Below are 24,482 nucleotides of genomic sequence, written 5' to 3'. Positions count from 1 at the left end.
CAAATGTCTTGTTAACAAACTATAGTTTTGGCAAGTCGGTTAGGACATCGACTTTGTGCATGACACAAGTAATTTTCCCAACAATTGTTTACAGACAGATTATTTCACTTATAATTCACTGTATCACAATTCCAGTGGGTCAGAAGTTTACATACACTAAGTTGACTGTGCCTTTAAACAGTTTGGAAAATTCCAGAAAATGATGTCATGGCTTTAGAAGCTTCTGATAGGCTAATTGACATAATTTGAGTCAGTTGGAGGTGTACCTGTGGATGTATTTCAAGGCCTACCTTCAAACTCAGTGCCTCTTCGCTTGACATCATGGGAAAAGGAAAAGAAATCAGCCAAGACCTCAGAAAAAAAATTGTAGACCTCCACAAGTCTGGTTCATCCTTGGGAGCAATTTCCAAACGCCTGAAGGTAACACGTTCATCTGTACAAACAATAGTACGCAAGTATTAACACCGTGGGACCACGCAGCCATCATACTGCTCAGGAAGGAGACACGTTCTGTCTCCTAGAGATGAACGTACTTTGGTGCGAAAAGTGCAAATCAATCCCAGAAAAACAGCAAAGGACCTTGTGAAGATGCTGGAGGAAAAAGGTACCAAAGTATCTATATCCACAGTAAAACGAGTCCTAAATCGACATAACCTGAAAGGCCGCTCAGCAAGGAAGAAGCCACTGCTCCAAAACCGGCATAAAAAACCCAGACTACGGTTTGCAACTGCACATGGGGACAAAGATCATACTTTTTGGAGAAATGTCCTCTGGTCTGATGAAACAAAAACAGAACTGTTTGGCCATAATGACCATCGTTATGTTTGGAGGAAAAAGGGGGAGGCTTGCAAGCCGAAGAACACCATCCCAACAGTGGAGCATGGGGTGGCAGCATCATGTTGTGGGGGTGCTTTGCTGCAGGAGGGACTGGTGCACTTCACAAAATAGATGGCATCATGAGGACAGAAAATTATGTGTATGTATTGAAGCAACATCTCAAGACATCAGTCAGGAAGTTAAAGCTTGGTCGCAAATGGATCTTCCAAATGGACAATGACCCCAAGCATACTTCCAAAGTTGTGGCAAAATGGCTTAAGGACAACAAAGTCAAGGTATTGGAGTGGCCATCACAAAGCCCTGACCTCAATTCTACAGAAAATGTGTCTACAGAACTGAAAAAGTGTGTCGAGCAAGGAGGCCTACAAACCAGACTCAGTTACACCAGCTCTGTCAGGAGGAATGGGCCAAAATCCACCCAACTTATTGTGGGACGCTTGTGGAAGGCTACCCGAAACGTTTGACCCAAGTTAAACAATTTAAAGGCAATGCTACCAACGACTAATTGAGTGTATGTAAACTGCAGACCCACTGGGAATGTGATGAAAGAAATACAAGTAAATAATTCTCTCTACTATTATTCTGACATTTCACATTCTTAAAATAAAGGGGTGATCCTAACTGACCTAAGACAGATAATGTCAGGAATTGTGAAAAACGGAGTTTCAACGTATTTGGCTAAGGTGAATGTAAACTTCCGACTTCAACTGTAATACAGAACATTAATAGTTAACAACAGCTCAAACCCAGAACTACATACATTTAAAACAATCACTCACAATCTCTATGCTCTCATGTACTCATGTGCCTTTTCATAAGTATTAACACCCCTTGGATTTCTTCACTTTTTATTGTGTTACAAAGTGGGATTAACATTTAAAATACTCTGTCAAAGTAGAAGATACATATATTTGTCTTCATGTATGAAAAATAAAACACTACTGTATCTTAATTAGATAAGTATTAACCCCGCTGAGTCAAAACATGTTAGGAACACCTTTGACAGTGATTACAGCTGTGAGTCTTTCTGGGTAAATCTCTAAGACCTTTACACACCTGGATTGTGCAATATTTCCTCATTATTCTTTTCAAAAATGTTCTAGCTCTGTCAAGCTGGTTGTTGTGAAACAAACAAGAAATAAGACAAAAAAAACAGAAAACTTGAACGTGCATAACTATTCACCCCCCCCAAAGTCAATACTTTGTAGAGCTACCTTTTGCAGCAATTACAGGTTCAAGTCTCTTGGGGTATGTCTCTATAAGCTTGACACATCTAGCCACTGGGATTGTCCTGCTGGAAGGTGAACCTCCGTCCCAGTCTCAAATCTCTGGATGACTGAAACAGGTTTTCCTCAAGAATTTCCCTGTATTTAGTGCCATCCATCATTCCTTCTATTCTGACCAGTTTCCCAGTCCCTGCTGATGAAAAACATCCCCACAGCATGGGGATGGTGTTCTCGGGATGATGAGAGGTGTTGGGTTTGCGCCAGACATAGCATTTTCTTTGATGGCCAAAAAGCTACATTTTAGTCTCATCTGACCAGAATACCTTCTTCCTTATGTTTGGGGAGTCTACCTCATGCCTTTTGGCGAACACCAAACGTGTTTGTTAATTTTTTCTTTAAGCAATGGCTTTTTTTCTGCCCACTCTTCTGTAAAGCCCAGCTCTGTGGAGTGTACGGCTTAAAGTGGTCCTATGGACAAATACTCTAATCTCCGCTGTGGAGCTTTACAGCTTCTTCAGGGTTATCTTTGGTCTCTTTGTTGCCTCTCTGATTAATGCCCTCCTTGCCTGGGTCCGTGAGTTTGTTGGGCGGCCCTCTCTTGGCAGGTTTGTTGTGGTGCCATATTTTTTTCCATTTTTTAATAATAGATAAAATGGTGCTCCGTGGGATGTTTAAAGTTTCTGATATTTTTTTTACATGAAATCCAAGTAAAAATCCATTTAAATTACAGGTTGTAATGCAACAAAATAGGAAAAACGCCAAGGGGGATGGATACTTTTGCAAGGCACTGTATTTTTCCTCTAGGATTTTTCCTGTGCTCAGCTCCATTACATAATTTCTTTTACCCTGAAAAACTTCCCAGTACCTGCCAATGACAAGCATACCCATAACATGATGCAGCCACCACCATGCTTGAAAATATGGAGAGTAGTACTCAGTGATGTGTTGTGATAGATTGAACCCAAACATAAAGTTAATTTCTTTGCCACAAGGACAAAAAGTTAATTCCTTTGCCACATTTTCTGCAGTATTGATTTCGTGCCTTTTTGCAAACAGGATGCATATTTTGGAATATATTTTATTCTGTACAGGCTTCCTCCATTTTAAATTCAGGCTGTAACAACGAAATGTGTAAAATGTCAAGGGGTGTGAATACTTTCTGAAGGCACTCTACAACAGTTGGACAGTAGCTACTCACTTGAAGTAGAGAGCGAGGTCAGTGGCGATGATGGCGATGTCCATCAGATGAATGACATGCTCGTGCTGAGCACGACTGAGATTCTGATAAATATTTAAGGCCTGAAACAGATAAACAGATATCAACATAGATATATTTGAATGTGATAACATATTCATATTTAACATGTACTGTTGAATCCTAAAATACCAACAAAGATGTATAGTAAATCAAATGTATGATTAACAAATAACGAACGTGTGAAACTGCTGCCTGCCACAGTTCATGGTTGGTGATAATGTGAACATTTAAAGGCTGCCTAATTATAGGATTGCTGGTGGGCAGATTCTCCCAGGCACTTTCTGTGCCATCAGAACTGCATCATTCACAGTATGACTTCTCCAAGGGAGAAACCAACCCCTCTCAGGTCAGAACTTCTAGAGCAGGGATCATCAACTACATTTGGCCGAGGGCATGGTCCGGGGGCCGGAACATAATTACAAATAATTGTAGACTGACAATTGACTGCAAGAAGCCCAAACAGATGTCATATTTTACTAAAACATAATCATTTCAAACCTTGCTTACATTTATATACGATCACATACACTGAGTACATCAAACATTAGGAACATCTTCCTAATATTGAATTGCACCCCTTTTTGCCCACAGAACAGTCTCAATTTAGCGTTGCAGCGTTGCAGTTCTTGACACAAACCGGTGCGCCTACTACCATACCCCGTTCAAAGACAATCACATGTGTCTTTCCCATTCACCCTCTGAATGGCACACAGACACAATCCATGTTTCAATTGACTCAAGGCTTAAAAACCCTTCTTTAACCTGTCTCCTCCCCTTCATCTACAATGATTGAAGTAGATTTAACAAGTGACATCAATAAGGGATCATAGCTTTCACCTGGATTCACCTGGTCAGACTATGTCATGGAAAGAGCAGGTGTTCTTAATGTTTTGTATACTCAGTGTAGATCTCTATATTATGCGTTGTAATACTTGGGAACAGATTTCCAAAATTAAAATCACTTGGAGCTGATGTCCTGGTGTTTTTCCATGTCAGAAAAGTATTATTATTTTTATTTAATTTATTGCTCAGAAAACTTTTTTTGGGGGGGCTAAATAAAACCACCCACAGGCCAATTTCAGCCCATGGTGACTATGTAGGGTATAGGGTGCCATTTGGGAAGCAACCTCACTCACAGGGTCTCTCAGCAGGGTCTTCCCAGTCTCCAGATGGTGTCTCTCCAGGATGGAGGAGCCGTGGAGCTTTGCGAGAGGGTTTCCAGACCTGACAAACACAGGAGGGAGAGGAAAAAAATAGATTAGCCATTGGTAAGTAATGAGTCATTGCTTTCTCTGTTGATGTTTCTACAACTTTCCAGGTATCACTGTTGGCAGCATATCTGGGTTATAATAGTCTTTGTTTACCTTCAAACACATAAGCTATGATTGATTGAGCTTACCTGGCGTGTACCCTGCCCTTTCGGTACTTTAGACAGGCTCAAATCAAACAGTCAAAGTATTTGAAAGAAAACAAAAAAAATGTAAACCCAGTCATCCCCTTACTTCATCTGGTAGAGGTTATTGGTGCCTCTGTGGTCGACATCGTGGCATAAGCCGGCTGTTACCATGGCCATGGTCTCTAGCTCTGTGTAATAACGCTTCAGGTCACCTGTCTAATGCAATAATACAGGAAGTTAGGTTTGGTCACATGTCTAATGATACAGGAAGTTAGGTTTGGCCACATGTCTAATGATACAGGAAATTAGGTTAGGGTCCAGGATTCATGGGGCTTCCACCAGGGGCTATATGGAGCCACACATGGGCCTCTTACTAAGTCCCCTCTCCCCTCCTGCTCCTATGGAGATGGCTGGCTCTGGAGGCCTCATTAGAAGCAATAAAGCCTGGACCGAGCTGAGCCACACAGCCACGCAGAGCAGGACTGCTGATAATGAGCCTGACCCCCCTCCCTGCTCCCCCTTCCGCTGTGAGTTATGTTACTGTACGTCTGAAGAGTTCACTGTGGTTATAGGAAAGCAGTGGTGGAAAAAGTACCCAATGGACATACTTTTGTAAAAGTAAAGACACCTTAATAGAAAATGACTCAAGTAAAAGTGAAAGTCACCCAGTAAAATACAACTTGGGAAAAAGTCTTAAAAGTATTTGGTTTTAAATACACTTAAGTATCAAAAGTAAATGTAATTGCTAAAATATACTTAAGTATCAAAAGTAAAAGTATTAATGATTTCAAATTCCTTATATTAAGTAAACAATTGTTTTTCTTTTTTTTCTTCCGTATAGCCAGGGGCACAGTCCAACACTCAGACATAATTTACAAACGAAGCATGTATGTTTAGTGAGTCCGCCAGATCAGAGGTAGTCAGGATGACCAGGGATAAGTGCATGAATTGTCCTGTCCTGCTAAGCATTCAAAATGTACTTTTGGGTGTCAGGGAAAATGTATGGAGTAAAAAGTACATTATTTTCTTGAGGAATGTAGCGGAGTAAAAATAAAAGTAGTCAAAACTATAAATAGTAAAGTACAGATACCCCAAAAAATGACTTAGGTAGTATTTTTTTATATTTTTTCTTAAGTACTTTACACCACTGTAGGAAGGAACAATGCAGAGAAAGGAAGGGTCACACTTGGAGGACTCATTACATGACAGGGGAGGAGGGTATCAGTGTAAGGGGTTCAGTAAAGATAGATCACCTGGCCACCACAGCTTGAAGATATATTACATGTATCAACTGTCATGGTATCATCCATGGTGTCAGTGCAAGGTATTGTAGGTGAAGTGTTTATTCCTGAGGGTTTGTGTAATATAAGTATGTATGCATCCCAAAGGGCGCCCTATTCCCTATATAGTGTACTAATTTTGATCAGGGCTCATAGGGCTCTGGTCAAAAGTAGTGCACTATATAGGGAATAGGGTGCCATTTGAGGTACTCACCATGAGCAGAGTGAACATGGTCTGGCCCACGTTGAAGCCATGACTCCAGTTGTGGTAGGTGATCTGCCTGTAGCCCTTACTGAGGGAGTAACAGAACCTGGTGAGGGTCTGAGAGACACATATAGGATAGGCATTGTTACAGACCAGATAGCTCTCAACAGCTAGATGGTTTTTGGCACACTATGTTATTACATGTTGTACATTAGGAGAGTATATAATCATTATCTATATTAACATAAACTGTCATGATGTAGTTATTAAATGTTACTCATGCAATTGTTAAGCCTTAATTGTGTAGCCTTTCTTTATAACACACTGCTTTATGTGTTCTCTAAATGGAACACATGACTTGGCAATAGTGTGGGCCACATGTCTCTTGCCAAGATGCTTCTTCATCAGTGATGTCTCACCTCACGGGGGACGTGGAACTTGTCCACCACTCCCAACTCATAGTACATCTTAATGCCTAACTTGACCAGGTCTAGATGACTGTGCTCAAAGTCACAGAAGTGAAACTCAAAGAGCTCCGACTTGGAAGAGGGTGGAAGAACTTCCGACTGTATGGAGACAGGGAAACAAAATGCATAATGTGGTCTACCAAGGCAGCTAGCCAGCCAATCGGTCAGCCAGTCACTCAACCAGCCAGCCAGCCAGTCACTCAACCAGTCAGCCAGTCAGCCGACACAAGAGGCAAGTAGAAAATAAATGTTAGTTAGAATAGTTGTTTACCAGGATTGCTTCCAGTTCCACCTCCTCACACTCATGTGGTTCCTTGCCATACCTCTCCCTGGTATTCTAAAAGCAAAGCACACCATCAGTGTTCACCTTGGATGAAATAGCACTATATCAATCCATTTCTGAATTTCCTGGAAAACCTTGGTTATTTCTCAGTAAATAGCTCTCAGTCTAAATCTCACAGATGGTAACTAGCGTTCCACTATTGACTGACTACCTAATATCCAGTATGACAGGCTTTTTTCCACGTTATAAATGCACTTTTCATCTGCTGTGTATGAATACTGTTACTTTACCCACCAATACATTCTGGGTCTCATCCGTCCTGCACTTGATGTGGTACAGCACCATGTCCTGGAAGATGTCCTTCCTGTTCTCCAGCTTGTTCCACTTGTCATAGGTGTCTGTGTTGAGCACAGACCAGCCAAGGAACTGGGTGAGAGACTGCAATGACCAGAGAAAGAGTTAGACTATTGTATTTCAGTCCTTGGTCAACATAATAAGTATACACTCAGTACACACAGACACTATCAAATGGTATTGAGAGGGGGATGTGGTACAAGCTATCATTTAGAATGGATTACTGTAACTGACAATTCTATTGATGAGTATCTGAAAAGGCCCTATGAAGTTGTATTATGTGTTAACTGGCACTATCTCAAATGCAAGAGTGGATGAGAGTACAGATGTAGGATCTTCATTTGATCACTATTTTGTTGCTGAGAATTTTCCTGCACAGCAGGAAATGAAAACTGGGAGTATATTTGAGTTTTAAAAAGGATTCTAATGTTTGTAATTTCCAAAAAGTTGACAAACCCTTACAAAATGTCCATTAATTATAATCCACATAACAATTCACACTTCCTGTTGCTGCAGCAAGAAGGGGCCTTAACTCTCAGTCTGCATCCAGAAGAAGCTTTAACTCTCAGCCCTCATCTAGGAACCTTAACTCTCAGCCCTCATCCAGAAGTAGCTTGAACTCTCAGCTCTCATCTAGAAGTAGCTTTAACTCTCAGCCCTCATCCAGAAGTAGCTTTCACTCTCAGCCCTCATCTAGAAGGAGCCTTAACTCTCAGTCTGCATCCAGAAGAAGCTTTAACTCTCATCCCTCATCCAGAAGGAACTTTAACTCTCAGTCCTCATTTAGAAGAAGCTTTAACTCTCAGCCCTCATCCAAAATGAGCCTTAACTCTCAGCCCTCATCCAAAAGGAGCTTTAACTCTCAGCTCTCATCCAGAAGGAGCTTTAACTCTCAGCCCTCATCCAAAATGAGCTTTAACTCTCAGCCATCATCCAAAAGGAGCTTTAACTCTCAGCCCTCATCCAAAAGGAGCTTTAACTTTCAGACCTCATCCAGAAGGAGCTTTAACTCTCAGCCTTCATCCAGAAGGAGCTTTAACTCTCAGCCATCCAAAAAGAGCTTTAACACTCAGCCCTCATCCAGAAGGAGCTTTAACTTTCAGACCTCATGCAGAAGGAGCTTTAACTCTCAGCCATCATCCAAAAGGAGCTTTAACTCTCAGTCCTCATCCAAAAGGAGCTTTAACTTTCAGACCTCATCCAGAAGGAGCTTTAAATCTCAGCCTTCATCCAGAAGGAGCTTTAACTCTCAGCCATCCAAAAAGAGCTTTAACACTCAGCCCTCATCCAAAAGGAGCTTTAACTTTCAGACCTCATGCAGAAGGAGCTTTAACTCTCAGCCATCATCCAAAAGGAGCTTTAACTCTCAGCCCTCATCAAGAAGGAGCTTTAGCTCTCAGCCATCATCCAAAAGGAGCTTTAACTCTCAGCCCTCATCAAGAAGGAGCTTTAACTCTCAGCCATCATCCAAAAGGAGCTTTAACTCTCAGCCCTCATCAAGAAGGAGCTTTAACTCTCAGCCATCATCCAAAGGAGCTTTAACACTCAGTCCTCATCCAAAAGGAGCTTTAACACTCAGCCATCATCCAAAAGGAGCTTTAACTTTCAGACCTCATCCAGAAGGAGCTTTAACTCTCAGCCATCATCCAAAAGGAGCTTTAACTCTCAGTCCTCATCCAAAAGGAGCTTTAACACTCAGCCATCATCCAAAAGGAGCTTTAACTTTCAGACCTCATCCAGAAGGAGCTTTAACTCTCAGCCATCATCCAAAAGGAGCTTTAACTCTCAGCCATCATCCAAAAGGAGCTTTAACACTCAGTCCTCATCCAAAATGAGCTTTACCTTTCAGCCATCACCCAAAAGGAGCTTTAACTTTCAGCCATCATCCAAAATGACCTTTAACTCTAAACAATGCAGATACTGCCAATGGCCTGTGTTTATTTATACAGCAGTTACACAGTGCTGTCGCTCTCTACCTCCCCCCCAGTAGCAGCAGCTCCGGACTCAGTGCTTGTCTCTCTTTACTTTCCCCTCAGTAGCAGAAACTCTGGACTCAGTGCTGTCTCTCTCTACCTCCTCCTCAGTAGCAGCATGTCTGGACTCAGTGCTCTCTCTCTACCTCCTCCTCAGTAGCAGCATCTCTGAACTCAGTGCTGTCTCTCTCTACCTCCTCCTCAGTAGCAGCATGTCTGAACTCAGTGCTGTCTCTCTCTACCTCCTCCTCAGTAGCAGCATGTCTGAACTCAGTGCTGTCTCTCTACCTCCTCCTCAGTAGCAGCATGTCTGAACTCAGTGCTGTCTCTCTCTACCTCCTCCTCAGTAGCAGCATGTCTGAACTCAGTGCTGTCTCTCTACCTCCTCCTCAGTAGCAGCATGTCCGAACTCAGTGCTGTCTCTCTCTACCTCCTCCTCAGTAGCAGCATGTCTGAACTCAGTGCTGTCTCTCTACCTCCTCCTCAGTAGCAGCATGTCTGAACTCAGTGCTGTCTCTCTCTACCTCCTCCTCAGTAGCAGCATGTCTGAACTCAGTGCTGTCTCTCTCTACCTCCTCCTCAGTAGCAGCATGTCTGAACTCAGTGCTCTCTCTCTCTACCTCCTCCTCAGTAGCAGCAACTCTGGACTCAGTGCTGTCTCTCTCTACCTCCTCCTCAGTAGCAGCATCACTGGACTCAGTGCTGTCTCTCTCTACCTCCTCCTCAGTAGCAGCATGTCTGAACTCAGTGCTGTCTCTCTCTACCTCCTCCTCAGTAGCAGCAACTCTGGACTCAGTGCTGTCCTCTCTCTACCTCCTCCTCAGTAGCAGCAACACTGGACTCAGTGCTGTCTCTCTCTACCTCCTCCTCAGTAGCAGCAACTCTGGACTCAGTGCTGTCCTCTCTCTACCTCCTCCTCAGTAGCAGCATCACTGGACTCAGTGCTGTCTCTCTCTACCTCCTCCTCAGTAGCAGCATGTCTGAACTCAGTGCTGTCTCTCTCTACCTCCTCCTCAGTAGCAGCATGTCTGAACTCAGTGCTGTCTCTCTACCTCCTCCTCAGTAGCAGCATGTCTGAACTCAGTGCTGTCTCTCTCTACCTCCTCCTCAGTAGCAGCATGTCTGAACTCAGTGCTGTCTCTCTCTACCTCCTCCTCAGTAGCAGCATGTCTGAACTCAGTGCTCTCTCTCTCTACCTCCTCCTCAGTAGCAGCAACTCTGGACTCAGTGCTGTCTCTCTCTACCTCCTCCTCAGTAGCAGCATCACTGGACTCAGTGCTGTCTCTCTCTACCTCCTCCTCAGTAGCAGCATGTCTGAACTCAGTGCTGTCTCTCTCTACCTCCTCCTCAGTAGCAGCAACTCTGGACTCAGTGCTGTCCTCTCTCTACCTCCTCCTCAGTAGCAGCATCACTGGACTCAGTGCTGTCTCTCTCTACCTCCTCCTCAGTAGCAGCAACTCTGGACTCAGTGCTGTCTCTCTCTACCTCCTCCTCAGTAGCAGCAACTCTGGACTCAGTGCTGTCTCTCTCTACCTCCTCCTCAGTAGCAGCATCACTGGACTCAGTGCTGTCTCTCTCTACCTCCTCCTCAGTAGCAGCAACTCTGGACTCAGTGCTGTCCGCTCTCTACCTCCTCAGTAACAGCATGTCTGAACTCAGTGCTGTCTCTCTCTACCTCCTCCTCAGTAGCAGCATCACTGGCCTCAGTGCTGTCTCTCTCTACCTCCTCCTCAGTAGCAGCAACTCTGGACTCAGTACTGTCCGCTCTCTACCTCCTCAGTAACAGCATGTCTGAACTCAGTGCTGTCTCTCTCTACCTCCTCCTCAGTAGCAGCATGTCTGGACTCAGTGCTGTCTCTCTCTACCTCCTCCTCAGTAGCAGCATGTCTGGACTCAGTGCTGTCTCTCTCTACCTCCTCCTCAGTAGCAGCATGTCTGGACTCAGTGCTGTCTCTCTCTACCTCCTCCTCAGTAGCAGCATGTCTGGACTCAGTGCTCTCTCTCTACCTCCTCCTCAGTAGCAGCATGTCTGAACTCAGTGCTCTCTCTCTCTACCTCCTCCTCAGTAGCAGCATGTCTGAACTCAGTGCTGTCCTCTCTCTACCTCCTCCTCAGTAGCAGCATGTCTGGACTCAGTGCTGTCTCTCTCTACCTCCTCCTCAGTAGCAGCATGTCTGGACTCAGTGCTGTCTCTCTCTACCTCCTCCTCAGTAGCAGCATGTCTGAACTCAGTGCTGTCTCTCTCTACCTCCTCCTCAGTAGCAGCATGTCTGATCTCAGTGCTGTCTCTCTCTACCTCCTCCTCAGTAGCAGCATGTCTGAACTCAGTGCTCTCTCTCTCTACCTCCTCCTCAGTAGCAGCAACTCTGGACTCAGTGCTGTCTCTCTCTACCTCCTCCTCAGTAGCAGCATCACTGGACTCAGTGCTGTCTCTCTCTACCTCCTCCTCAGTAGCAGCATGTCTGAACTCAGTGCTGTCTCTCTCTACCTCCTCCTCAGTAGCAGCAACTCTGGACTCAGTGCTGTCCTCTCTCTACCTCCTCCTCAGTAGTAGCATGTCCGAACTCAGTGCTGTCTCTCTCTACCTCCTCCTCAGTAGCAGCATGTCTGAACTCAGTGCTGTCTCTCTCTACCTCCTCCTCAGTAGCAGCAACTCTGGACTCAGTGCTGTCCTCTCTCTACCTCCTCCTCAGTAGTAGCATGTCCGAACTCAGTGCTGTCTCTCTCTACCTCCTCCTCAGTAGCAGCATCACTGGACTCAGTGCTGTCTCTCTCTACCTCCTCCTCAGTAGCAGCAACTCTGGACTCAGTGCTGTCCTATCTCTACCTCCTCCTCAGTAGCAGCATCACTGGACTCAGTGCTGTCTCTCTCTACCTCCTCCTCAGTAGCAGCAACTCTGGACTCAGTGCTGTCCTCTCTCTACCTCCTCCTCAGTAGCAGCATCACTGGACTCAGTGCTGTCTCTCTCTACCTCCTCCTCAGTAGCAGCATGTCTGAACTCAGTGCTGTCTCTCTCTAACTCCTCCTCAGTAGCAGCATGTCTGAACTCAGTGCTGTCTCTCTCTACCTCCTCCTCAGTAGCAGCATCACTGGACTCAGTGCTGTCTCTCTCTACCTCCTCCTCAGTAGCAGCATCACTGGACTCAGTGCTGTCTCTCTCTACCTCCTCCTCAGTAGCAGCATGTCTGAACTCAGTGCTGTCTCTCTCTACCTCCTCCTCAGTAGCAGCATGTCTGAACTCAGTGCTGTCTCTCTCTACCTCCTCCTCAGTAGCAGCATGTCTGAACTCAGTGCTGTCTCTCTCTACCTCCTCCTCAGTAGCAGCATGTCTGAACTCAGTGCTGTCTCTCTCTACCTCCTCCTCAGTAGCAGCATGTCTGAACTCAGTGCTCTCTCTCTACCTCCTCCTCAGTAGCAGCATGTCCGAACTCAGTGCTGTCTCTCTCTACCTCCTCCTCAGGTGCAGCATGTCCGAACTCAGTGCTGTCTCTCTCTACCTCCTCCTCAGTAGCAGCAACTCTGGACTCAGTGCTGTCCTCTCTCTACCTCCTCCTCAGTAGCAGCATCTCTGAACTCAGTGCTGTCTCTCTCTACCTCCTCCTCAGTAGCAGCAACTCTGGACTCAGTGCTGTCCTCTCTCTACCTCCTCCTCAGTAGCAGCATCTCTGGACTCAGTGCTGTCTTTCTACCTCCTCCTCAGTAGCAGCATGTCTGAACTCAGTGCTGTCTCTCTACCTCCTCCTCAGTAGCAGCATGTCCGAACTCAGTGCTGTCTCTCTCTACCTCCTCCTCAGTAGCAGCATGTCTGAACTCAGTGCTGTCTCTCTCTACCTCCTCCTCAGTAGCAGCATGTCCGAACTCAGTGCTGTCTCTCTCTCTACCTCCTCCTCAGTAGCAGCATCACTGGACTCAGTGCTGTCTCTCTCTACCTCCTCCTCAGTAGCAGCATGTCTGAACTCAGTGCTGTCTCTCTCTACCTCCTCCTCAGTAGCAGCATGTCTGAACTCAGTGCTGTCTCTCTCTACCTCCTCCTCAGTAGCAGCATCACTGGACTCAGTGCTGTCTCTCTCTACCTCCTCCTCAGTAGCAGCATCACTGGACTCAGTGCTGTCTCTCTCTACCTCCTCCTCAGTAGCAGCATGTCTGAACTCAGTGCTGTCTCTCTCTACCTCCTCCTCAGTAGCAGCATGTCTGAACTCAGTGCTGTCTCTCTCTACCTCCTCCTCAGTAGCAGCATGTCCGAACTCAGTGCTGTCTCTCTCTACCTCCTCCTCAGTAGCAGCATGTCTGAACTCAGTGCTGTCTCTCTACCTCCTCCTCAGTAGCAGCATGTCTGAACTCAGTGCTGTCTCTCTCTACCTCCTCCTCAGTAGCAGCATGTCTGAACTCAGTGCTGTCTCTCTCTACCTCCTCAGTAGCAGCATGTCTGAACTCAGTGCTCTCTCTCTCTACCTCCTCCTCAGTAGCAGCAACTCTGGACTCAGTGCTGTCTCTCTCTACCTCCTCCTCAGTAGCAGCATCACTGGACTCAGTGCTGTCTCTCTCTACCTCCTCCTCAGTAGCAGCATGTCTGAACTCAGTGCTGTCTCTCTCTACCTCCTCCTCAGTAGCAGCAACTCTGGACTCAGTGCTGTCCTCTCTCTACCTCCTCCTCAGTAGCAGCATGTCTGAACTCAGTGCTGTCTCTCTCTACCTCCTCCTCAGTAGCAGCATCACTGGACTCAGTGCTGTCTCTCTCTACCTCCTCCTCAGTAGCAGCAACTCTGGACTCAGTGCTGTCCTCTCTCTACCTCCTCCTCAGTAGCAGCATCACTGGACTCAGTGCTGTCTCTCTCTACCTCCTCCTCAGTAGCAGCAACTCTGGACTCAGTGCTGTCCTCTCTCTACCTCCTCCTCAGTAGCAGCATGTCTGAACTCAGTGCTCTCTCTCTCTACCTCCTCCTCAGTAGCAGCATGTCTGAACTCAGTGCTGTCTCTCTCTACCTCCTCCTCAGTAGCAGCATGTCTGAACTCAGTGCTGTCTCTCTCTACCTCCTCCTCAGTAGCAGCATGTCTGAACTCAGTGCTCTCTCTCTCTACCTCCTCCTCAGTAGCAGCAACTCTGGACTCAGTGCTGTCTCTCTCTACCTCCTCCTCAGTAGCAGCATCACTGGACTCAGTGCTGTCTCTCTCTACCTCCTCCTCAGTAGCAGCATGTCTGAACTCAGTGCTGTCTCTCTCTACCTCCTCCTCAGTAGCAGCAACTCTGGACTCAGTGCTGTCCTCTCTCTACCTCCTCCTCAGTAGCAGCATCACTGGACTCAGTGCTGTCTCTCTCTACCTCCTCCTCAGTAGCAGCAACTCTGGACTCAGTGCTGTCCTCTCTCTACCTCCTCCTCAGTAGCAGCATCACTGGACTCAGTGCTGTCTCTCTCTACCTCCTCCTCAGTAGCAGCATGTCTGAACTCAGTGCTGTCTCTCTCTACCTCCTCCTCAGTAGCAGCATGTCTGAACTCAGTGCTGTCTCTCTACCTCCTCCTCAGTAGCAGCATGTCTGAACTCAGTGCTGTCTCTCTCTACCTCCTCCTCAGTAGCAGCATGTCTGAACTCAGTGCTGTCTCTCTCTACCTCCTCCTCAGTAGCAGCATGTCTGAACTCAGTGCTCTCTCTCTCTACCTCCTCCTCAGTAGCAGCAACTCTGGACTCAGTGCTGTCTCTCTCTACCTCCTCCTCAGTAGCAGCATCACTGGACTCAGTGCTGTCTCTCTCTACCTCCTCCTCAGTAGCAGCATGTCTGAACTCAGTGCTGTCTCTCTCTACCTCCTCCTCAGTAGCAGCAACTCTGGACTCAGTGCTGTCCTCTCTCTACCTCCTCCTCAGTAGCAGCATCACTGGACTCAGTGCTGTCTCTCTCTACCTCCTCCTCAGTAGCAGCAACTCTGGACTCAGTGCTGTCTCTCTCTACCTCCTCCTCAGTAGCAGCAACTCTGGACTCAGTGCTGTCTCTCTCTACCTCCTCCTCAGTAGCAGCATCACTGGACTCAGTGCTGTCTCTCTCTACCTCCTCCTCAGTAGCAGCAACTCTGGACTCAGTGCTGTCCGCTCTCTACCTCCTCAGTAACAGCATGTCTGAACTCAGTGCTGTCTCTCTCTACCTCCTCCTCAGTAGCAGCATCACTGGCCTCAGTGCTGTCTCTCTCTACCTCCTCCTCAGTAGCAGCAACTCTGGACTCAGTACTGTCCGCTCTCTACCTCCTCAGTAACAGCATGTCTGAACTCAGTGCTGTCTCTCTCTACCTCCTCCTCAGTAGCAGCATGTCTGGACTCAGTGCTGTCTCTCTCTACCTCCTCCTCAGTAGCAGCATGTCTGGACTCAGTGCTGTCTCTCTCTACCTCCTCCTCAGTAGCAGCATGTCTGGACTCAGTGCTGTCTCTCTCTACCTCCTCCTCAGTAGCAGGATGTCTGGACTCAGTGCTCTCTCTCTACCTCCTCCTCAGTAGCAGCATGTCTGAACTCAGTGCTCTCTCTCTCTACCTCCTCCTCAGTAGCAGCATGTCTGAACTCAGTGCTTTCCTCTCTCTAACTCCTCCTCAGTAGCAGCATGTCTGGACTCAGTGCTGTCTCTCTCTACCTCCTCCTCAGTAGCAGCATGTCTGGACTCAGTGCTGTCTCTCTCTACCTCCTCCTCAGTAGCAGCATGTCTGAACTCAGTGCTGTCTCTCTCTACCTCCTCCTCAGTAGCAGCATGTCTGATCTCAGTGCTGTCTCTCTCTACCTCCTCCTCAGTAGCAGCATGTCTGAACTCAGTGCTCTCTCTCTCTACCTCCTCCTCAGTAGCAGCAACTCTGGACTCAGTGCTGTCTCTCTCTACCTCCTCCTCAGTAGCAGCAACTCTGGACTCAGTGCTGTCTCTCTCTACCTCCTCCTCAGTAGCAGCATCACTGGACTCAGTGCTGTCTCTCTCTACCTCCTCCTCAGTAGCAGCATGTCTGAACTCAGTGCTTTCTCTCTCTACCTCCTCCTCAGTAGCAGCAACTCTGGACTCAGTGCTGTCCTCTCTCTACCTCCTCCTCAGTAGCAGCATCACTGGACTCAGTGCTGTCTCTCTCTACCTCCTCCTCAGTAGCAGCAACTCTGGACTCAGTGCTGTCTCTCTCTACCTCCTCCTCAGTAGCAGCAACTCTGGACTCAGTGCTGTCTCTCTCTACCTCCTCCTCAGTAGCAGCATCACTGGACTCAGTGCTGTCTCTCTCTACCTCCTCCTCAGTAGCAGCAACTCTGGACTCAGTGCTGTCCGCTCTCTACCTCCTCAGTAACAGCATGTCTGAACTCAGTGCTGTCTCTCTCTACCTCCTCCTCAGTAGCAGCATCACTGGCCTCAGTGCTGTCTCTCTCTACCTCCTCCTCAGTAGCAGCAACTCTGGACTCAGTACTGTCCGCTCTCTACCTCCTCAGTAACAGCATGTCTGAACTCAGTGCTGTCTCTCTCTACCTCCTCCTCAGTAGCAGCATGTCTGGACTCAGTGCTGTCTCTCTCTACCTCCTCCTCAGTAGCAGCATGTCTGGACTCAGTGCTGTCTCTCTCTACCTCCTCCTCAGTAGCAGCATGTCTGGACTCAGTGCTGTCTCTCTCTACCTCCTCCTCAGTAGCAGCATGTCTGGACTCAGTGCTCTCTCTCTACCTCCTCCTCAGTAGCAGCATGTCTGAACTCAGTGCTCTCTCTCTCTACCTCCTCCTCAGTAGCAGCATGTCTGAACTCAGTGCTGTCCTCTCTCTACCTCCTCCTCAGTAGCAGCATGTCTGGACTCAGTGCTGTCTCTCTCTACCTCCTCCTCAGTAGCAGCATGTCTGGACTCAGTGCTGTCTCTCTCTACCTCCTCCTCAGTAGCAGCATGTCTGAACTCAGTGCTGTCTCTCTCTACCTCCTCCTCAGTAGCAGCATGTCTGATCTCAGTGCTGTCTCTCTCTACCTCCTCCTCAGTAGCAGCATGTCTGAACTCAGTGCTCTCTCTCTCTACCTCCTCCTCAGTAGCAGCAACTCTGGACTCAGTGCTGTCTCTCTCTACCTCCTCCTCAGTAGCAGCATCACTGGACTCAGTGCTGTCTCTCTCTACCTCCTCCTCAGTAGCAGCATGTCTGAACTCAGTGCTGTCTCTCTCTACCTCCTCCTCAGTAGCAGCAACTCTGGACTCAGTGCTGTCCTCTCTCTACCTCCTCCTCAGTAGTAGCATGTCCGAACTCAGTGCTGTCTCTCTCTACCTCCTCCTCAGTAGCAGCATGTCTGAACTCAGTGCTGTCTCTCTCTACCTCCTCCTCAGTAGCAGCAACTCTGGACTCAGTGCTGTCCTCTCTCTACCTCCTCCTCAGTAGTAGCATGTCCGAACTCAGTGCTGTCTCTCTCTACCTCCTCCTCAGTAGCAGCATCACTGGACTCAGTGCTGTCTCTCTCTACCTCCTCCTCAGTAGCAGCAACTCTGGACTCAGTGCTGTCCTATCTCTACCTCCTCCTCAGTAGCAGCATCACTGGACTCAGTGCTGTCTCTCTCTACCTCCTCCTCAGTAGCAGCAACTCTGGACTCAGTGCTGTCCTCTCTCTACCTCCTCCTCAGTAGCAGCATCACTGGACTCAGTGCTGTCTCTCTCTACCTCCTCCTCAGTAGCAGCATGTCTGAACTCAGTGCTGTCTCTCTCTAACTCCTCCTCAGTAGCAGCATGTCTGAACTCAGTGCTGTCTCTCTCTACCTCCTCCTCAGTAGCAGCATCACTGGACTCAGTGCTGTCTCTCTCTACCTCCTCCTCAGTAGCAGCATCACTGGACTCAGTGCTGTCTCTCTCTACCTCCTCCTCAGTAGCAGCATGTCTGAACTCAGTGCTGTCTCTCTCTACCTCCTCCTCAGTAGCAGCATGTCTGAACTCAGTGCTGTCTCTCTCTACCTCCTCCTCAGTAGCAGCATGTCTGAACTCAGTGCTGTCTCTCTCTACCTCCTCCTCAGTAGCAGCATGTCTGAACTCAGTGCTGTCTCTCTCTACCTCCTCCTCAGTAGCAGCATGTCTGAACTCAGTGCTCTCTCTCTACCTCCTCCTCAGTAGCAGCATGTCCGAACTCAGTGCTGTCTCTCTCTACCTCCTCCTCAGGTGCAGCATGTCCGAACTCAGTGCTGTCTCTCTCTACCTCCTCCTCAGTAGCAGCAACTCTGGACTCAGTGCTGTCCTCTCTCTACCTCCTCCTCAGTAGCAGCATCTCTGAACTCAGTGCTGTCTCTCTCTACCTCCTCCTCAGTAGCAGCAACTCTGGACTCAGTGCTGTCCTCTCTCTACCTCCTCCTCAGTAGCAGCATCTCTGGACTCAGTGCTGTCTTTCTACCTCCTCCTCAGTAGCAGCATGTCTGAACTCAGTGCTGTCTCTCTACCTCCTCCTCAGTAGCAGCATGTCCGAACTCAGTGCTGTCTCTCTCTACCTCCTCCTCAGTAGCAGCATGTCTGAACTCAGTGCTGTCTCTCTCTACCTCCTCCTCAGTAGCAGCATGTCCGAACTCAGTGCTGTCTCTCTCTCTACCTCCTCCTCAGTAGCAGCATCACTGGACTCAGTGCTGTCTCTCTCTACCTCCTCCTCAGTAGCAGCATGTCTGAACTCAGTGCTGTCTCTCTCTACCTCCTCCTCAGTAGCAGCATGTCTGAACTCAGTGCTGTCTCTCTCTACCTCCTCCTCAGTAGCAGCATCACTGGACTCAGTGCTGTCTCTCTCTACCTCCTCCTCAGTAGCAGCATCACTGGACTCAGTGCTGTCTCTCTCTACCTCCTCCTCAGTAGCAGCATGTCTGAACTCAGTGCTGTCTCTCTCTACCTCCTCCTCAGTAGCAGCATGTCTGAACTCAGTGCTGTCTCTCTCTACCTCCTCCTCAGTAGCAGCATGTCCGAACTCAGTGCTGTCTCTCTCTACCTCCTCCTCAGTAGCAGCATGTCTGAACTCAGTGCTGTCTCTCTACCTCCTCCTCAGTAGCAGCATGTCTGAACTCAGTGCTGTCTCTCTCTACCTCCTCCTCAGTAGCAGCATGTCTGAACTCAGTGCTGTCTCTCTCTACCTCCTCCTCAGTAGCAGCATGTCTGAACTCAGTGCTCTCTCTCTCTACCTCCTCCTCAGTAGCAGCAACTCTGGACTCAGTGCTGTCTCTCTCTACCTCCTCCTCAGTAGCAGCATCACTGGACTCAGTGCTGTCTCTCTCTACCTCCTCCTCAGTAGCAGCATGTCTGAACTCAGTGCTGTCTCTCTCTACCTCCTCCTCAGTAGCAGCAACTCTGGACTCAGTGCTGTCCTCTCTCTACCTCCTCCTCAGTAGCAGCATGTCTGAACTCAGTGCTGTCTCTCTCTACCTCCTCCTCAGTAGCAGCATCACTGGACTCAGTGCTGTCTCTCTCTACCTCCTCCTCAGTAGCAGCAACTCTGGACTCAGTGCTGTCCTCTCTCTACCTCCTCCTCAGTAGCAGCATCACTGGACTCAGTGCTGTCTCTCTCTACCTCCTCCTCAGTAGCAGCAACTCTGGACTCAGTGCTGTCCTCTCTCTACCTCCTCCTCAGTAGCAGCATGTCTGAACTCAGTGCTCTCTCTCTCTACCTCCTCCTCAGTAGCAGCATGTCTGAACTCAGTGCTGTCTCTCTCTACCTCCTCCTCAGTAGCAGCATGTCTGAACTCAGTGCTGTCTCTCTCTCTACCTCCTCCTCAGTAGCAGCATCACTGGACTCAGTGCTGTCTCTCTCTACCTCCTCCTCAGTAGCAGCATGTCTGAACTCAGTGCTGTCTCTCTCTACCTCCTCCTCAGTAGCAGCATGTCTGAACTCAGTGCTGTCTCTCTCTACCTCCTCCTCAGTAGCAGCATCACTGGACTCAGTGCTGTCTCTCTCTACCTCCTCCTCAGTAGCAGCATCACTGGACTCAGTGCTGTCTCTCTCTACCTCCTCCTCAGTAGCAGCATGTCTGAACTCAGTGCTGTCTCTCTCTACCTCCTCCTCAGTAGCAGCATGTCTGAACTCAGTGCTGTCTCTCTCTACCTCCTCCTCAGTAGCAGCATGTCCGAACTCAGTGCTGTCTCTCTCTACCTCCTCCTCAGTAGCAGCATGTCTGAACTCAGTGCTGTCTCTCTACCTCCTCCTCAGTAGCAGCATGTCTGAACTCAGTGCTGTCTCTCTCTACCTCCTCCTCAGTAGCAGCATGTCTGAACTCAGTGCTGTCTCTCTCTACCTCCTCCTCAGTAGCAGCATGTCTGAACTCAGTGCTCTCTCTCTCTACCTCCTCCTCAGTAGCAGCAACTCTGGACTCAGTGCTGTCTCTCTCTACCTCCTCCTCAGTAGCAGCATCACTGGACTCAGTGCTGTCTCTCTCTACCTCCTCCTCAGTAGCAGCATGTCTGAACTCAGTGCTGTCTCTCTCTACCTCCTCCTCAGTAGCAGCAACTCTGGACTCAGTGCTGTCCTCTCTCTACCTCCTCCTCAGTAGCAGCATGTCTGAACTCAGTGCTGTCTCTCTCTACCTCCTCCTCAGTAGCAGCATCACTGGACTCAGTGCTGTCTCTCTCTACCTCCTCCTCAGTAGCAGCAACTCTGGACTCAGTGCTGTCCTCTCTCTACCTCCTCCTCAGTAGCAGCATCACTGGACTCAGTGCTGTCTCTCTCTACCTCCTCCTCAGTAGCAGCAACTCTGGACTCAGTGCTGTCCTCTCTCTACCTCCTCCTCAGTAGCAGCATGTCTGAACTCAGTGCTCTCTCTCTCTACCTCCTCCTCAGTAGCAGCATGTCTGAACTCAGTGCTGTCTCTCTCTACCTCCTCCTCAGTAGCAGCATGTCTGAACTCAGTGCTCTCTCTCTCTACCTCCTCCTCAGTAGCAGCATGTCTGAACTCAGTGCTGTCCTCTCTCTACCTCCTCCTCAGTAGCAGCATGTCTGGACTCAGTGCTGTCTCTCTCTACCTCCTCCTCAGTAGCAGCATGTCTGGACTCAGTGCTGTCTCTCTCTACCTCCTCCTCAGTAGCAGCATGTCTGAACTCAGTGCTGTCTCTCTCTACCTCCTCCTCAGTAGCAGCATGTCTGAACTCAGTGCTGTCTCTCTCTACCTCCTCCTCAGTAGCAGCATGTCTGAACTCAGTGCTCTCTCTCTCTACCTCCTCCTCAGTAGCAGCAACTCTGGACTCAGTGCTGTCTCTCTCTACCTCCTCCTCAGTAGCAGCATCACTGGACTCAGTGCTGTCTCTCTCTACCTCCTCCTCAGTAGCAGCATGTCTGAACTCAGTGCTGTCTCTCTCTACCTCCTCCTCAGTAGCAGCAACTCTGGACTCAGTGCTGTCCTCTCTCTACCTCCTCCTCAGTAGTAGCATGTCCGAACTCAGTGCTGTCTCTCTCTACCTCCTCCTCAGTAGCAGCATGTCTGAACTCAGTGCTGTCTCTCTCTACCTCCTCCTCAGTAGCAGCAACTCTGGACTCAGTGCTGTCCTCTCTCTACCTCCTCCTCAGTAGTAGCATGTCCGAACTCAGTGCTGTCTCTCTCTACCTCCTCCTCAGTAGCAGCATCACTGGACTCAGTGCTGTCTCTCTCTACCTCCTCCTCAGTAGCAGCAACTCTGGACTCAGTGCTGTCCTATCTCTACCTCCTCCTCAGTAGCAGCATCACTGGACTCAGTGCTGTCTCTCTCTACCTCCTCCTCAGTAGCAGCAACTCTGGACTCAGTGCTGTCCTCTCTCTACCTCCTCCTCAGTAGCAGCATCACTGGACTCAGTGCTGTCTCTCTCTACCTCCTCCTCAGTAGCAGCATGTCTGAACTCAGTGCTGTCTCTCTCTAACTCCTCCTCAGTAGCAGCATGTCTGAACTCAGTGCTGTCTCTCTCTACCTCCTCCTCAGTAGCAGCATCACTGGACTCAGTGCTGTCTCTCTCTACCTCCTCCTCAGTAGCAGCATCACTGGACTCAGTGCTGTCTCTCTCTACCTCCTCCTCAGTAGCAGCATGTCTGAACTCAGTGCTGTCTCTCTCTACCTCCTCCTCAGTAGCAGCATGTCTGAACTCAGTGCTGTCTCTCTCTACCTCCTCCTCAGTAGCAGCATGTCTGAACTCAGTGCTGTCTCTCTCTACCTCCTCCTCAGTAGCAGCATGTCTGAACTCAGTGCTGTCTCTCTCTACCTCCTCCTCAGTAGCAGCATGTCTGAACTCAGTGCTCTCTCTCTACCTCCTCCTCAGTAGCAGCATGTCCGAACTCAGTGCTGTCTCTCTCTACCTCCTCCTCAGGTGCAGCATGTCCGAACTCAGTGCTGTCTCTCTCTACCTCCTCCTCAGTAGCAGCAACTCTGGACTCAGTGCTGTCCTCTCTCTACCTCCTCCTCAGTAGCAGCATCTCTGAACTCAGTGCTGTCTCTCTCTACCTCCTCCTCAGTAGCAGCAACTCTGGACTCAGTGCTGTCCTCTCTCTACCTCCTCCTCAGTAGCAGCATCTCTGGACTCAGTGCTGTCTTTCTACCTCCTCCTCAGTAGCAGCATGTCTGAACTCAGTGCTGTCTCTCTACCTCCTCCTCAGTAGCAGCATGTCCGAACTCAGTGCTGTCTCTCTCTACCTCCTCCTCAGTAGCAGCATGTCTGAACTCAGTGCTGTCTCTCTCTACCTCCTCCTCAGTAGCAGCATGTCCGAACTCAGTGCTGTCTCTCTCTCTACCTCCTCCTCAGTAGCAGCATCACTGGACTCAGTGCTGTCTCTCTCTACCTCCTCCTCAGTAGCAGCATGTCTGAACTCAGTGCTGTCTCTCTCTACCTCCTCCTCAGTAGCAGCATGTCTGAACTCAGTGCTGTCTCTCTCTACCTCCTCCTCAGTAGCAGCATCACTGGACTCAGTGCTGTCTCTCTCTACCTCCTCCTCAGTAGCAGCATCACTGGACTCAGTGCTGTCTCTCTCTACCTCCTCCTCAGTAGCAGCATGTCTGAACTCAGTGCTGTCTCTCTCTACCTCCTCCTCAGTAGCAGCATGTCTGAACTCAGTGCTGTCTCTCTCTACCTCCTCCTCAGTAGCAGCATGTCCGAACTCAGTGCTGCCTCTCTCTACCTCCTCCTCAGTAGCAGCATGTCTGAACTCAGTGCTGTCTCTCTACCTCCTCCTCAGTAGCAGCATGTCTGAACTCAGTGCTGTCTCTCTCTACCTCCTCCTCAGTAGCAGCATGTCTGAACTCAGTGCTGTCTCTCTCTACCTCCTCCTCAGTAGCAGCATGTCTGAACTCAGTGCTCTCTCTCTCTACCTCCTCCTCAGTAGCAGCAACTCTGGACTCAGTGCTGTCTCTCTCTACCTCCTCCTCAGTAGCAGCATCACTGGACTCAGTGCTGTCTCTCTCTACCTCCTCCTCAGTAGCAGCATGTCTGAACTCAGTGCTGTCTCTCTCTACCTCCTCCTCAGTAGCAGCAACTCTGGACTCAGTGCTGTCCTCTCTCTACCTCCTCCTCAGTAGCAGCATGTCTGAACTCAGTGCTGTCTCTCTCTACCTCCTCCTCAGTAGCAGCATCACTGGACTCAGTGCTGTCTCTCTCTACCTCCTCCTCAGTAGCAGCAACTCTGGACTCAGTGCTGTCCTCTCTCTACCTCCTCCTCAGTAGCAGCATCACTGGACTCAGTGCTGTCTCTCTCTACCTCCTCCTCAGTAGCAGCAACTCTGGACTCAGTGCTGTCCTCTCTCTACCTCCTCCTCAGTAGCAGCATGTCTGAACTCAGTGCTCTCTCTCTCTACCTCCTCCTCAGTAGCAGCATGTCTGAACTCAGTGCTGTCTCTCTCTACCTCCTCCTCAGTAGCAGCATGTCTGAACTCAGTGCTGTCTCTCTCTACCTCCTCCTCAGTAGCAGCATGTCTGAACTCAGTGCTGTCTCTCTCTACCTCCTCCTCAGTAGCAGCATGTCTGAACTCAGTGCTCTCTCTCTCTACCTCCTCCTCAGTAGCAGCAACTCTGGACTCAGTGCTGTCTCTCTCTACCTCCTCCTCAGTAGCAGCATCACTGGACTCAGTGCTGTCTCTCTCTACCTCCTCCTCAGTAGCAGCATGTCTGAACTCAGTGCTGTCTCTCTCTACCTCCTCCTCAGTAGCAGCAACTCTGGACTCAGTGCTGTCCTCTCTCTACCTCCTCCTCAGTAGCAGCATCACTGGACTCAGTGCTGTCTCTCTCTACCTCCTCCTCAGTAGCAGCAACTCTGGACTCAGTGCTGTCC

General features: G+C 48.8%; 1 protein-coding gene across 3 annotated transcripts in view; it reads right to left on the bottom strand.

Annotated features, from left to right (window-relative positions):
- pde6a (phosphodiesterase 6A, cGMP-specific, rod, alpha) overlaps positions 1-24,482 on the bottom strand; it is a 53,480-nt gene that overhangs the window by 7,402 nt on the left and 21,596 nt on the right. For all 3 annotated transcript variants that reach the window (XM_071411258.1, XM_071411260.1, XM_071411259.1), the window contains exons 10-16: positions 7,247-7,390; positions 6,941-7,006; positions 6,622-6,768; positions 6,212-6,319; positions 4,824-4,933; positions 4,458-4,545; positions 3,262-3,362 (exon numbers count right to left, since the gene is read on the bottom strand). In XM_071411258.1, coding sequence (XP_071267359.1) covers positions 3,262-3,362; positions 4,458-4,545; positions 4,824-4,933; positions 6,212-6,319; positions 6,622-6,768; positions 6,941-7,006; positions 7,247-7,390 — 764 coding nt within the window. The remainder of the gene's footprint in view (positions 1-3,261; positions 3,363-4,457; positions 4,546-4,823; positions 4,934-6,211; positions 6,320-6,621; positions 6,769-6,940; positions 7,007-7,246; positions 7,391-24,482) is intronic.

Source organism: Salvelinus alpinus, chromosome 7, assembly GCF_045679555.1.
Source record: "Salvelinus alpinus chromosome 7, SLU_Salpinus.1, whole genome shotgun sequence".
In the NCBI taxonomy this organism is placed as follows: domain Eukaryota; kingdom Metazoa; phylum Chordata; class Actinopteri; order Salmoniformes; family Salmonidae; genus Salvelinus; species Salvelinus alpinus.
This window is presented reverse-complemented; position numbering and strand designations above follow the sequence as displayed.